At 32.7% G+C, this 13,549-nt stretch overlaps 1 protein-coding gene across 1 annotated transcript; it reads left to right on the top strand.

Annotated features, from left to right (window-relative positions):
* The first annotated feature begins 2,791 nt into the window (after window positions 1-2,791).
* On the top strand, window positions 2,792-9,866 carry LOC124358378 (pupal cuticle protein 36-like). The gene is made up of 6 exons (XM_046810679.1): window positions 2,792-2,872; window positions 5,871-6,138; window positions 6,343-6,409; window positions 8,079-8,335; window positions 8,620-8,745; window positions 9,796-9,866. The coding sequence occupies exons 1-6, from the start codon at window positions 2,792-2,794 to the stop codon at window positions 9,864-9,866; spliced, it is 870 nt and encodes a 289-aa protein (XP_046666635.1).
* Window positions 9,867-13,549: the final 3,683 nt, after the last annotated feature.

The following is a 13,549-nucleotide window of genomic DNA, read 5'->3' as shown; positions in this document are numbered from 1 at the left end:
TGTGCCGTAATATTCTTTGTTGCGTGTAACGCTGTTGTTGCATATAAATGTCCGAAATCATACTATCTGTCAATGAATTTCAGTTGTTTACTTAATATTGTACTTCTGATTATAAACCGTTATCATTTGGATTTATCTCAGTTCTGCTTAGTGGTAGTATAAAAGCCATTATTTATTTATTATAGTAATATTATATTATTAGCAATTATATTATTATTATTTTATTTATTTTCAATTACTCATTGAAAATAAATAATTAAATAATAATATCAGGTTACGAGAACTTATGTTAATAGGCACAGCCAGAAACATGCACTTAAAAGTCTTTGGAAGAATGTGTGATGTGGTTGAGACACTAAAGTACAATTAATAGCTAAAGCCCCTGGCACCAATCTCACCACTTAAAATAATGGCGGCTATTATGAATTCTGTGGTTTCCACATATGACATGCACGATTGTATTCGGTACAAGGCAACCAGTCCTGGACATCTAAATGTTTATTTTTCATTTTGGTTTTTTTGGTTTGGAGGCAGTTCATTAGAACTGTACAGCATATAAAAAAGATTCCTTATGACAATGCTGCTGTAACTGCTTGTATTAAAATAAACCTACATAACGGAGTTTTGAAAGGCCAAAGAGATCGTTAGGCCTGTGCGTTACTTAAATGACACAAACGGACTGCCCTTTGATCTTTTGATACTTTTGAAGTTTTGATGACCTTGAGTTCTTTCGTGTACAAAGAAGAATTTATGTAATATTTTCCAAGTTTTTATAACTTTTCTATTAAGGATTCTATTAAGGAGCTCCAATCATTTGGACGATTGCCATTTAAAGACTTTTCTTGTAGGCTTCTGAAACTTCCCGTATTTTAAAGCATTAAGCTCCGAAAGCGTAAATAACACTAGAAGGATTTTATCAAAATTCGAACTAACTGATGACATTGAATGAAATAATATTTACATTACATTTATCTGTTTGCAATAAAAGTTATTGTAGATATCTGTTATGTTACGTCACAGGCATGCTCAATGAGGGGAATAGATAAATATTAAGCTACATTTGGTCTTAAATAATATTACACCAACTAATAAAATCTTGGGAAAATAACAAGCAATACGGAATTGGTTATCTGTTGGATCTAAAATGATTAAAAAAACGATCTTTACTTATAAAAGGAGTGCAAGATGTTCTGTTAAAAATGATCCAATTGGATTCCTGTTGCATTGTGTGAGAAGCCGCGGGTACCAGCTAGTACATACGTAAATAGAGATTTGTTCACGCAATAAAGTGCTTTAGAAGTCCATTTAAAATAATAAATAGGTGGCATGATCAGCAAATAATTGAAACTCCTCTGTGTACTGGTATTTTGCTTGCAGGATTTAAAACGGCAATCACTCATATATTTAAATATATTATTGACGATGAAAAGATATACTGCTCTGTTACTTAACGAACATGGAGAATATTTAGCTCTTTAAACAGTATTAGTAAAATTGCGATCACGAAATGGAAATAGTGGAGTACCGTTGTTAATATTCTCAGATAACAAAGTTTGATTTGGAGATTCGAGGTATTGTGACGTTTGACACATTCTTCCCATGTACGCATGTCAATGTCGGTCACTGGACAGTGATGTTGACTGACACATTCAGCTCCTCTAATACTGTAGTAGAATTCAATTGCAATAAGAGTTTTACTATATGATTGGACAAAAACTTTCAAATTTATACAGAATGTACTTATAACAATTTATGAGTACGTTACGTGTCAGATAATAGGTTAAATAAAAATTTATTTTAATTATTAAGAGATATTGTGAAAGTCAATCATAACGCTAATACATACTTACATCTCTCGGCAGAGGAAAGATAAACTGTATTAGACTATTGAAGCTTCAAAAAAAACTTAGGCAATTTCCATAACGACACATGCAACATCATATTTAACTCATTCTTGGCTATGTATAAATGAAGATCCATGCAAAATTTCAAGTCTGAAAAACGAAATTTTTCTTGGGATATCTGGCCACATTATACATTCATATTTGTGTTATAATTAAATTGAGTTACATATTAAAAATAATAAAAACCTACATAAGTCACCATATACTGATGCTTGGATATGTTGGGACTATTAGACTACGTGTTAATACGTCATAAATATAAATTCTATATGATCATACTCAGTTTGTTTACCAATTTATTTATTTTAATATTTTCTCGTTCGTATCATTGTTACCTTTAATACCAATCTAAGTATATTAGCTAATGCTTAGACAGATTCCATGAAGTGACATGCTCCATAACCGATCTGTTTTGCATGTATGCTATTAAAGCTTCATGCATTTCATGCCTATGGGTCAGTTTATTTTTGAAATAGCATGAGGACAGACACACAGAAATGAAATTTTTTCCAATCTGTTGAGTGGTGTGCTATGAATCTGTAGACTATGTGTGTTGGCCCATAGCGAACTGTAATTGTATCTCTACAAAATCAAAACGAGCGTTTCTGTTTGAACATCAACTCATCAGATCAACAGTCTGAGGTAACATTTAATTAGACAAGTGTAAATGGCAGATAACGCTGACAGACGTCTGTCTTATCGATTCTTTATAGAGTTCACGCAATGTTCTCACGACTGTTTAGACTAGTTCACAAAGTGTAAGAATCCACTTCATGTTTGACAACAAAGGCAGTACTTGACAGGATGGACAGAGCAAGAGTGATGTGGACCACTTACTTCCTCGGAGAGACAAGTTTAGCAAGGTGTCTCAAGGTTAATGCGTCCAAATGCCATGTGAATCACGCAGCAGAGACCACTGTCTCGCCAGCACGATCTCGTGGCGGTCTGATGAGCTCGATACCATTATGGTAAATACTTACTCCGGCTTCCATTGTGTGCTATGCCCTACATCGCATTGTCGTGCCTTTCATTCGTGCAATAAATAGGCGTAAGGGATGGTTCACTTTAATAGTGAAGAAAGTAGAAATTCTACATTAAAATTTTCTTTAAAAAATAACACTAATACTCAAGAGATGTATTTCTTCCATAACATGATATTCCTCACATTTTCATGGAATATAAGTTAATGTTGCATAGTGGATGAATATTGCAGTCATTAACCTGGGATATGATCATACTGTCTGTTAAGAGATCATTATTAGACTACATGATTTGTGTTCCTAAAATAGTACACTTCCTTATACAAAGTATAACATAACTTGTAGCCTTCTCGTAGTTTAAGATTAAATCTTTATCTGCAGCGTTTACTAGATTTCCTGCATGACAACTACATTATGATATAATCGACTACCCCTACTTAGAAAAGATCATATAAAACTATTAAGTCACGTGTTTTTAACATTTTCCCAGAAGGCGTCAGATGTATGGGACAGAAAGTCTGCATACTTTACACTATGACACAACGTGTTTGCAAAGAAAACATTTTTTATTAATAGGTTTAAAATTAAACATTAGTTGCTCCGCAGTTTCGAGTGAAGATGTTAAAGGTATCTCCGTATTCAAGTATCTTATAGTTATATGTGCAGAGATTTATTGGTAGTTCAGAACGTTAAAGCCAAAATAAATGAATATTCAACGATAGATATTTACTATGATCAAATATCAAGTTAGAAGTAAAGAATTGCGGTAATCGTTAAATACTGCCCATACTGTTTCATACTTTTTTCAAATGGGTAGGAAATTTGAATAAGGTGCAATTGGTATTTTACAGTTGGTGATTTCCAACTTTTTAAAATAAAATATTAACGTATTTTATATGAAGGCAGAGATGTAAAGTGTTTAACAATATAAGGAATTTTAGGCATTTAAAGTAGAGTTAAAAGTATTTTCTGTAACAAAGTACGAATAAAAATGGATGAATGATACATTATTGTTCTGAAAAACTTAAGTGATTGTATATAAAATAGAATAAGTCATACAATGAAGAGGATAACACAATTATGTATTTAAAATCTATTAAATAAAGTTTTATAGAAGATCACTGTACGTCATCTTGGTCTCACTATGGCTTCCAACTCACAGGATATTGTAAATGTTTCCTCTCTGCCACCCTGCGAATACTTGACCTCTACAATTGTCAAACAAACCTGCATCTCAAATTCTCAATGAATGAAAGAACTGTGTTTAGAATCATAGTGTTATTCGGGAGCCAACTAATCACTTTATAACTATTTTGATTTAACGGTAATGTGGAATTTCATTACCTTTTTCCATAGACTGAATGAACATACGAGGAAATAGAGAATTCATACAAAACTGAATTTTCGTGAATAATGCCTTTGGTACTTGCTTTAAATTTTAATTATAATTACTTTCAACATTTCAGATGACTAAAGCTTTATATTTAGAATACTCCTGCACATAGAAAATTAGATGTGTTAAGCCAAATTGTGATCATAACAATACTTAGAAAGGAGTTTGTTCATCCGTATACAACACATTTGGAAAATGGATATAAAAAACCTCAATAGCGCTTTTGTAGTGGATTCCATAATAATTTTGTAATGATAATGTATAATTATATAATTTAATTAATCATATATACATTAGAACCGAATTGGCTTTTAAAAATCCTTTTTAAAACTTTCTTCTGTACCCTACTAATCACAAGGCATACAACGCCTTATTTCCTCTTGCCATGAAACATCACTAATTGAACGATAAACATAAACAGAATCTTTAGTCGCCATCGTTCAGAATTTTTGTTTCACTGAACGGTAGCAAATGTCAAGAAAAATCTTTTTTCTCTCACAATCCTTCCATCGTCAAAAATAAACTTCAATCAAAGAACGGATACAGTAGTTACAACATTACAATTATGTCTTACAAAAGAAGGTTCGTAATAAATGTTTACAACTATTGCATCTAAAATACTTAACTGTAAACGAGCAATTGGTCTTAGGATTTATTTGCTTGGATGTAGAAACTCGGGAAAAAACGAGATATAGTGGGAAAATCCTCTCACACATTCTCATAAAGAGGAGACCTTCATAGCAAACACAAACGTTCCACTCCATTCACAACATGAAAACAAAATTCCGAAGTCGTCTTCGATAAAGAACTTCTCTGAACTGAGTTGCAGCAGCAGCGGCGAGATCAGACGCCAATTAGCAGTCCGGAGATGCTCCTGTTTTGACCTTGGAAATAAATCAATTAAATCAGCTGATCGGCTCACCATGCCGATGCCGGTGTGAAAGTGCACAGTGTCGCCGTGCACTGTTGCAAAACCAGAGTAGGGGAACAGCACGACTAATGTATATAAACAGAGGTCGCTGACGTTCCTACCAATCGCTCACATGCATTGGGTAAGTATCACCCCTTCGTATATGTGCTTCATACGGATATCGTAGCACAACGGGAGGCTGTAAAGTGTTCTTTAAAAATCTAAAGTAAATTTTATTATTAAACTGATACGGCTTTATTACACAATGTGCTTAGATTTTCGAAGGAATGCAGTCAGTTTTATTATTAATTTATAATTCTCGTATAGTAGTTGTAGTCTGTTTTGTTAGACAATGGTGTGTTGGATGGAGTAAAATATATAAAAGTAGCTAAACAAATTCTTTTTTAAGCGGGTGATTTATTATTTGAGTTTCAAAGTTATTTGGTGCTCTATTTGAGTTATGAAATAATAGTTTTCTGACTAAATTCCATTTCTAAGATTGCTTAAGATAAATAAAATCCTCACGGTAATAATTTTTAAATAGTAATTGTATTTTTTCAATAATGAACATTTAATCCAATACCATGTTATAATTCAAATTTGGTTGTATTATTTACAATGACAAGTGATATCTTATAGGATGTGTAACATGTAAGCAAGTAACATGTATTTTTTGTTTTCAGTTGATCCTCGCAACGGCGGCTAGCCTAACGGCAGCTGCCCAGCTCCAGAACAACTACCTTCCACCCGCCGGGGCTGGCGGAGCTGGTGGCAGTCCTGGCGCCATAGCTGCGCCCTTCGGCAATGGCGGTAGTGGTGGAGGTAGAGGAGGAGGAGGAGGAGGAGGATTTGGAGGAGGCGGTGGTTTCGGAGGCGGAAATGCAGGAAAGGGTGGGGGTGCAGGTGGAGCCGGTGGATTTGGGGGAGGTGGAGCCGGTGGATTTGGGGGAGGTGGAGCTGGAGGAATATATCCGGCAAGTACATCAGGTGCCAAAGGAGGCAGTGGAGGGTTCCCTGCAAGTACGTCTGGAGGAAAGGGTGGGGGTGGGTTTGGAGGAGCGGTAGGAGCTGGGGGTGGATTTGGAGGCGGAGGAGGCGGTGGAGGAGGTTCAGGAGGAGGATTTGGAGGAGGTGGAGCTGCAGGTGGTGGGGGAGGAAATGTGATTCCAATACTGTCTCAAACTAACGAACCCAACAAAGGGGATGGCTCATTCTCATTCAGGTAAGTTTTATTCGGATAAATAAGAGTAGTTCGTTATATAAACACTCTACAAATAGCACAACCAAAAATAATAAGTTACTATAAATCTTAAAAACGAAATGTTAATGCTCAGAAAGTGTTTATATTAAATACAACTTACAAATGTTATAGATATTCATGTAGAACTGGAGGATTATATTATTATAAATAAAATACTGACAATTAGATGTGTATGTTTAGATTGTTTGCATTGTAAAATTAAAATTTATTTAGCAATATTAAATTTCATTTACAATAAAAGATGGTTCTGATAATGGTTTCATCTGGAAGATTTTATGCAGAGCCTTAGTCTTGTGGAAGTAATTCAGTTGACAGTTTGAAATGAATGTGGAAATGACCACTACAGTTAACCCGTCACAGCCTAGAATAAGTAAGAGGTATTTATATTTATACTACTTGTGTCCATTGTGTTTATGTGGTTACAGTGAGCCGTTATGGTTTAAACATATGCTATAATAGCTAGTTCGAATTAAAATTTGCAATCAATAAAACTCATTAAAAATGTTAAAACAAATTTAATTAGTTTTGTCTTTATTACAATATATGAAACATTGCACTGTAAACAATTGAAATTATTCAACGGAAACAATTTTGTAGTATTAGGTAGGATGGGCAGGATGATATTATCAATATACAGAGGTATTTAGCAAACTATCATAAAACATTCTTGCTATACTAAGCAATAAAACTCATAACATAATTTTCAGGATAAAGGCTTATTTGAGAGCAATGTTTGTTATCTTAAACAAATTAATTAAAATATTTATCAACTTCTCAAAGTTCCTACTCATAGTTACTCAAATTATGGTTTTCTTTAAAGGAGTAAGAGGAATAAAATAACTTCACTAATCAAATTTAAGTTATTTCAGCCAAAACATACAACGTTACCTATACAATTAACACAACTAAAGTTGTATGCTCGAAATGTTAAATTTCGTGTGTTAACATTTTATTCAAATTGCTTAGAAATTTTTTTGCGGCTTCCAATAGTTACCAAACATACTTCAAAGACATCTTAAATTATCTTTAAAGCACATAAATTCTTAGCATAGCATAATCTCGCTGTTGTGTTTCGACTGATATACCATTTTTTTATGACATTGACGTTTAGTTTTAGGTAAATCATCAGTTTACTAACCATTTAAATATATAACGAGTCATTTCATTTTATCTGATTCGTTACAGATACGAATTTCTAAATTTACAATTAACATTCAATCAACTGAATAATAATTTTATCAAATCTTAACCTGGAGCACGATTGTTGTAACTTTGGGTGATTTAAATCTTATCGTACAAATTTATAATATGGTGATAAATTAGAAACTTTAAACGACGAATTTACAGGAAGCACAATAGTGTCAACATCAAATACTAATAAATATATACGCTGTTTGATAACCATCGCTTTGGTGTATGATGAGCAATAAATAATACCCATACTGTAAGAGATTTACGGAAATCTAAGTAAAATTTCGTAAATTAAGGAATGGGAATTATAAGATATTGACATATTCAATTTATTTGTCATTTAATATTAAAAAAAACCTACCTTCATATTTTATTGTATAATTTTCTATTTAATCTTTCTATGCGAATGATATTATAAGATATACGGAAATATTTACAGCTATGAGAGCGGTAACGGCATTAAGGTGCAAGAACAAGGAAGCCAGCAAGAAGCGGAGGAGGGCCCTGGGACTGCAGTCCAAGGTTCCTTCTCATATGAGGGTCCAGACGGTCAACTGATCACCATCACCTACACGGCAGACGCCAACGGGTTCCAGGCACAAGGGGACCACTTGCCCACGGCCCCTCCTATTCCACCAGAAATTCTACAAAGTCTTGAGCAGAATGCTGCTGAAGAAGCTGCAGGTGGAGGTCAAGGTAAGAGAATAGACGTTTTGTTACTTTTTTTATACAGAAATAATAATAAATTACAATACAATGATATATAATAAACAGTTATATAACAATCTTATTTAAATGATTTTTACTGCATTTAATATAAACAGTTGTTTACATTTTTATATGTAAGGAAATTTATATATTTTGTACTAGAAGCTACTAATTTTCTCTTATTACAAAGAAATGTCATGTTCTGCCAAACATATGAGAGTGAGTTGGATGTATTCAATAGTATTTAAAACAAATTTAACTACAAATTTTAGGAGGCGGTGGAGGAGGAGCTGGAAGTGGTGGATTTGGAGGTGGAGGAGGATATTCTAATGGTGGCGCTGGAGGAGGAGCTGGAGGTGGTGGATTTGGAGGTGGAGGCGGCAAAGCAAATGGAGGAGGTAATTATAAACTTTAACATGAGTTAAAATATCTTTGAAATAAATATTTTAAGTAGTCAATGACGTTTTTGTAGCTGTTAACAAAAAAAAAAAAAAAAAAAAAAAAACGCTGTAAACAAATTGAAAATATATATATATATATATCATTGTTTGAATTTGGCTATGAAAACTGATAAGAACATGAGCATTTAGTTGCTTTATACATTTTTATATGAAGTAAATTTATATGGCTTCAAATAAAAAAAAAAAAAAAAAAAAAAAAAAAAAACACTGTAAACGTTATTTGTACAAACATATAACATTGTTTAATCGGTTGATATAAGTGACACCTGAGTTTTTTTGAGTTATTACATTAATATTTTAATATTTGAAACCTGTTAATGAATTTTCGTGCTATATGAAACGTAACAGAGAAAAGTAAAGTTTTAAAGTACTATACTAAATGTTTACTTACATTATATTATATTGTTTCATAAAGTTATGAAACAAACAATGTTTGTTACGTTACCAATGTTATGCTATTATATTTACATTTTAAGCATACATACTTTGGAAAAATCTTATATATGACACGGAAGACAAAGTAATAGTTTCTTTAGCTGATAAAATTTTTTTACTTGTAAAATATAATACAGCAAAGAGATGTACGCGAAAAATATATTGTTTTAAATTTAAGAGGGGTATTTTCTATCTTTCACTTCTGTTTCGATTTTCCCTCTTTATAACTCAACTTAAATATACCCTTGTAATTATGTACCCTTGAATTTATATTCAAATCCGAAAAAACTCATAATGTAATGCTTAGAAAAGAGAGAATCTTTAAGTGATTAGTATATGATGATGTACGTTTGTAATCTGTTCATTTTTATTATCAATTATGTTTATTAGTTTTAATGGACTATTTATCTCAAATATATTTGCAATTGAATAAATATTAGTTATTTACGTAGTTGATTTATTCTGTATTTGTTGCTAGCTTTATGATACATTCTATATTGTTCTGCTGGTTTTATAGAGTTGTTTTAGAATTAAATTGACATTTTATTGCAGGTGGAGGTTTCTCTGGTGGCGGTGGTGGGGGAAATGGTGGTAAAGGATACAACTACCCCAGACCAGGATAGAGAGAATTTTGTAGTGTCAAATTTTATGACTTATAACGCACTTGCATTATGTCCAGGTTTCTTAATTTAGCTAAGTATTCAAGAGTAAACTATAACAATACTTGTTATTCATATAGTATTTTTCGTTTTATTCAATTCTAAACCAATTATTAATGAGAATTTTTAATTTATATTTTGTTCAAATCTTATTTGAATTTTTAACAAAGGAGAAGTTGATACATTCGTCAAATGAGAACAAGGTCCCTTATATTTTCAATACATAACCAACACTCCTGGAAAGTAAAAATTGTGCTCTTCAAGTTTCTGTACTCCTACAACTTAGATCTCAATTTTTTTTATTCGACAAAAATAACGATAGTAAGTTATTTAAATAGGTCACGTTATAATCGTCATGGTATAATTGTAAATATTATGTATATACGTTTCTCGCCATCTGTGTTCAATAAACTTATATCTTTAGTATGCGGTGTTTTATTTTTAAAACAAGATTTTCCTCTTTTTACAGTCGTCTTTCTAATTTTTGTAAATTTATAAATTAAATGTAGTAATATAGATATTAATTCAGCTGTTTGAGCAGCACAGATAGTGGTTAACCTGTTTTACATAGGTTACAAGAAACGAAACAGAAGTTCCTTATGAAATCCTTGACTTGATAATATAAAAATTTAACATTCACCTGTTTTGTATTCATGACCTTACATTCTTGACAGAGGTAAGAACAAGAAAGGTATTACGAAGTAGTACTATCATGATGTTACGTTATCTTCTAGTCTAACAGTTAAACCCTAATAAGGAGGGTGGTGCTTTCACAGTCGTGCGATACAGGTCTCTCTCTGTCTGTCCGCCGCTGCCGGTCAAGGATGGGATCGAAGGCAGCAGTAGTTAGGTAACTACCGGTAGAGGTACAGCAGAGACACCGACCCTACTCAGGTCGTGGTCGTATTTCATAACCATGTTTCAACAATGCATCATGAGACAGTTCTGCATACCATTGAGGATTGTCTTTGCTCTTGTCATTATATCTACTATAAACTTAAACATTTTAGCTAGACTGTAATAATTAAAAAAGTGAAAAATCAAATTGTTCCTCATTTTAGACACATAAACGGTTATTTCAGTTGCCATTTCTAATGGAGTCTTTTACATTTCTTAGATCTAGTATGGAAAGGAATATATTAAAGTGTTTGCCCAGGAAATGAAACAACTATCGAAATAACATTGATGTTACCATCATGCTATGGAAAGCCTACAAATAAAGAATAGAACTTTATATACTTAATCATTAAAAGTACCCTAACGCAAGGGCTGCATATGCTTTAGTGAAACTTGTCTTTACTCTTTCTTGAAAGGTACGGGGAGATCGGCAATACCAATCTTGTCAAGTGCAACGCATGCTTTCATTTCCTGATGCTCCATTGCAGTGTTTATAGCCGTAAATCGTTATAGCTGTGACTCATACATCAAGTTTGCTATAATAAGAGTGTCCACAGAAAAAACTCATAATTTTCAACTTCTCACTATTATGAAGTTATATTTCAACATTAAAACTTAGTAGTTATAACTCCTAAATCATCTGCTAACCAAGCTGTTAATTTGTATAACTGATTTGGGAATTCTGGAATGAAATGTACTCTATACATTTTCTCATTTATGAAAATATACAGGACTTTAATATTAATGCTTTGCTTCTAGTAATGACGAAATATACACAGCTTAAAGTCTTGCAAACATGCACCCTTGGTATTCCTTTTTCGAATGTCTAAGTATCTGAAACTTGAAACGGTACAGCTAGTTTTAATGGATTTGGGCCCAAACTGTAAAAAACCAATTTCGAATACACTATGAGTTATACATTTACATTCTCATTCATAAGGGCAGAACAAACTAACTTGTTTGAATTCATAAATTATGTCATTTATAATAAAACTAATATTATTGTCATTAGTATTTTACTTGAACAGCTGATATTCATTGAAATACAAAATATTGAGACTCTGGTGGCGCGGCGCATTGCGTTTCGTGCCTCTATCACCAAAAAATATTGCCCATCTTAACAAGAAATATATCTTCCTTCTTTAATTTTAAGAGTATTTGTGAGTGTCATTTCGGAATGAAAAATTGCTTCTCATTTTGTATGATTGGGTATCTTCACAAACCTTTTAATCTTCACAGGCATTTATAATATAGGATTTTAAACCATTTCTTCACTAATTATATTACACATGAAACTGACAAATTTCAGCTATTTCATTATAATTTCAATTTGATATTTTCATAATTCATTCATTAGTTTATTCAACATTGGTTATTCGACGAAGGATGGTTGATAAAAGGTGTGGTTCAATTGATGTCAAACTTTGTAGTATTTTATTATTGTACAACAAAATAAACCAAAAAGTTATTAAAATTTACTGCAGCTATTTTAACTTAAACTTTAATACACAATAAAGACTATGACGCATTGTAATTGAAAAAGATCCTTTTGTATAGCCTACTCCGATACTATAACCCAAGAATTCCAGGACTCGGTAGAAATAAATGTAACTTTGGGAACGATTAATTGGAAGACGATTAATGAGGTTGTTTTTTTTAATTTATAACAGAATAATATTAAATTAAACATAGTGACAGAGTATTCTAACCTTTTACATTGCCTCCGATCACTCCACCCTCCCCTAAAACCAGCTACAACGAACGAATGTTTTGTTCCATCAGCCACAACAGAAAAAGCACACTTGATAACATTTTTAGGCAAGACCGGCCCGCTTCTGGATTTTCTATTCTCAGTTCTGTACACACTGTGGATGTTATCAATCATATATACTAGTAGACAGACAACTTTACATTCAGCATAAAACTACTTGTCCTAGATTAAAACACCTAAGTTCAGGCAAATTATACTCTTAAATACAAAGAAGTATCGAAGGATCTTAATGATATAGCACAAACGGTCGGACTGACTTTTACATTTTACTCTAACAGCAGTAGAGTTCATTCTTAGACAAATAATAATCTACTCGTATACAACACGTCTCTAGGACCTTACTATCAAGATGTATCTCACAGATGGTTATTTAACAGGTTAAGTTAAAAATCAATATACTTCTTCCTTGGACCAAAAGAACTAAATGATTAGTTTCCAGGATCTGCAACGTTTTTAAGAGTTATCACACAGGCAGGTGAATGACTTGTTTAAAGTGCTTTTTCTGTTATTGATGTTTGGTAAGAACAATATTTAAACACATTTTAAAATGTAGAAACTTACAGTTAATAAAGTGTAAATTAAAAAATGAAGTCTTAAAAGCTTCTGTCGAACTTTAACACCGAACCTTCAGCAACGATATTTTCGAGGTTAGACATTAAATGCAATGGTATTTCTAACACTTCATCTTTAGTATTTGGGAGTGCCAAGAGCCGGGCGGTGTACTACGACGTACTTTAGATCTGAGTTAGAGATAACGCAGTTTCAAATCCTATCTGTGACCGTAGCACTTTATTTTATCAGCACCATAGGCCTTGTATTGTATCGACTCTCCACTTTATTCTGTTACATAAGATTCTCTACCGTGGCAGTGGCCCCTCAGCACGGACAGATTGACTTAAAATGAACTAATTGTATGTCACCTAAAACACTAAAATAGCTTATTTAAAATAGCTTTCATATGTGAGCTGAATTTAAACAA

The sequence above is a fragment of the Homalodisca vitripennis genome, chromosome 3 (genome assembly GCF_021130785.1).
Source record: "Homalodisca vitripennis isolate AUS2020 chromosome 3, UT_GWSS_2.1, whole genome shotgun sequence".
Classification (NCBI taxonomy): domain Eukaryota; kingdom Metazoa; phylum Arthropoda; class Insecta; order Hemiptera; family Cicadellidae; genus Homalodisca; species Homalodisca vitripennis.
The sequence above is the reverse complement of the archived record's forward strand: the minus strand, read 5'-3'. Positions and strand labels throughout refer to the sequence as shown.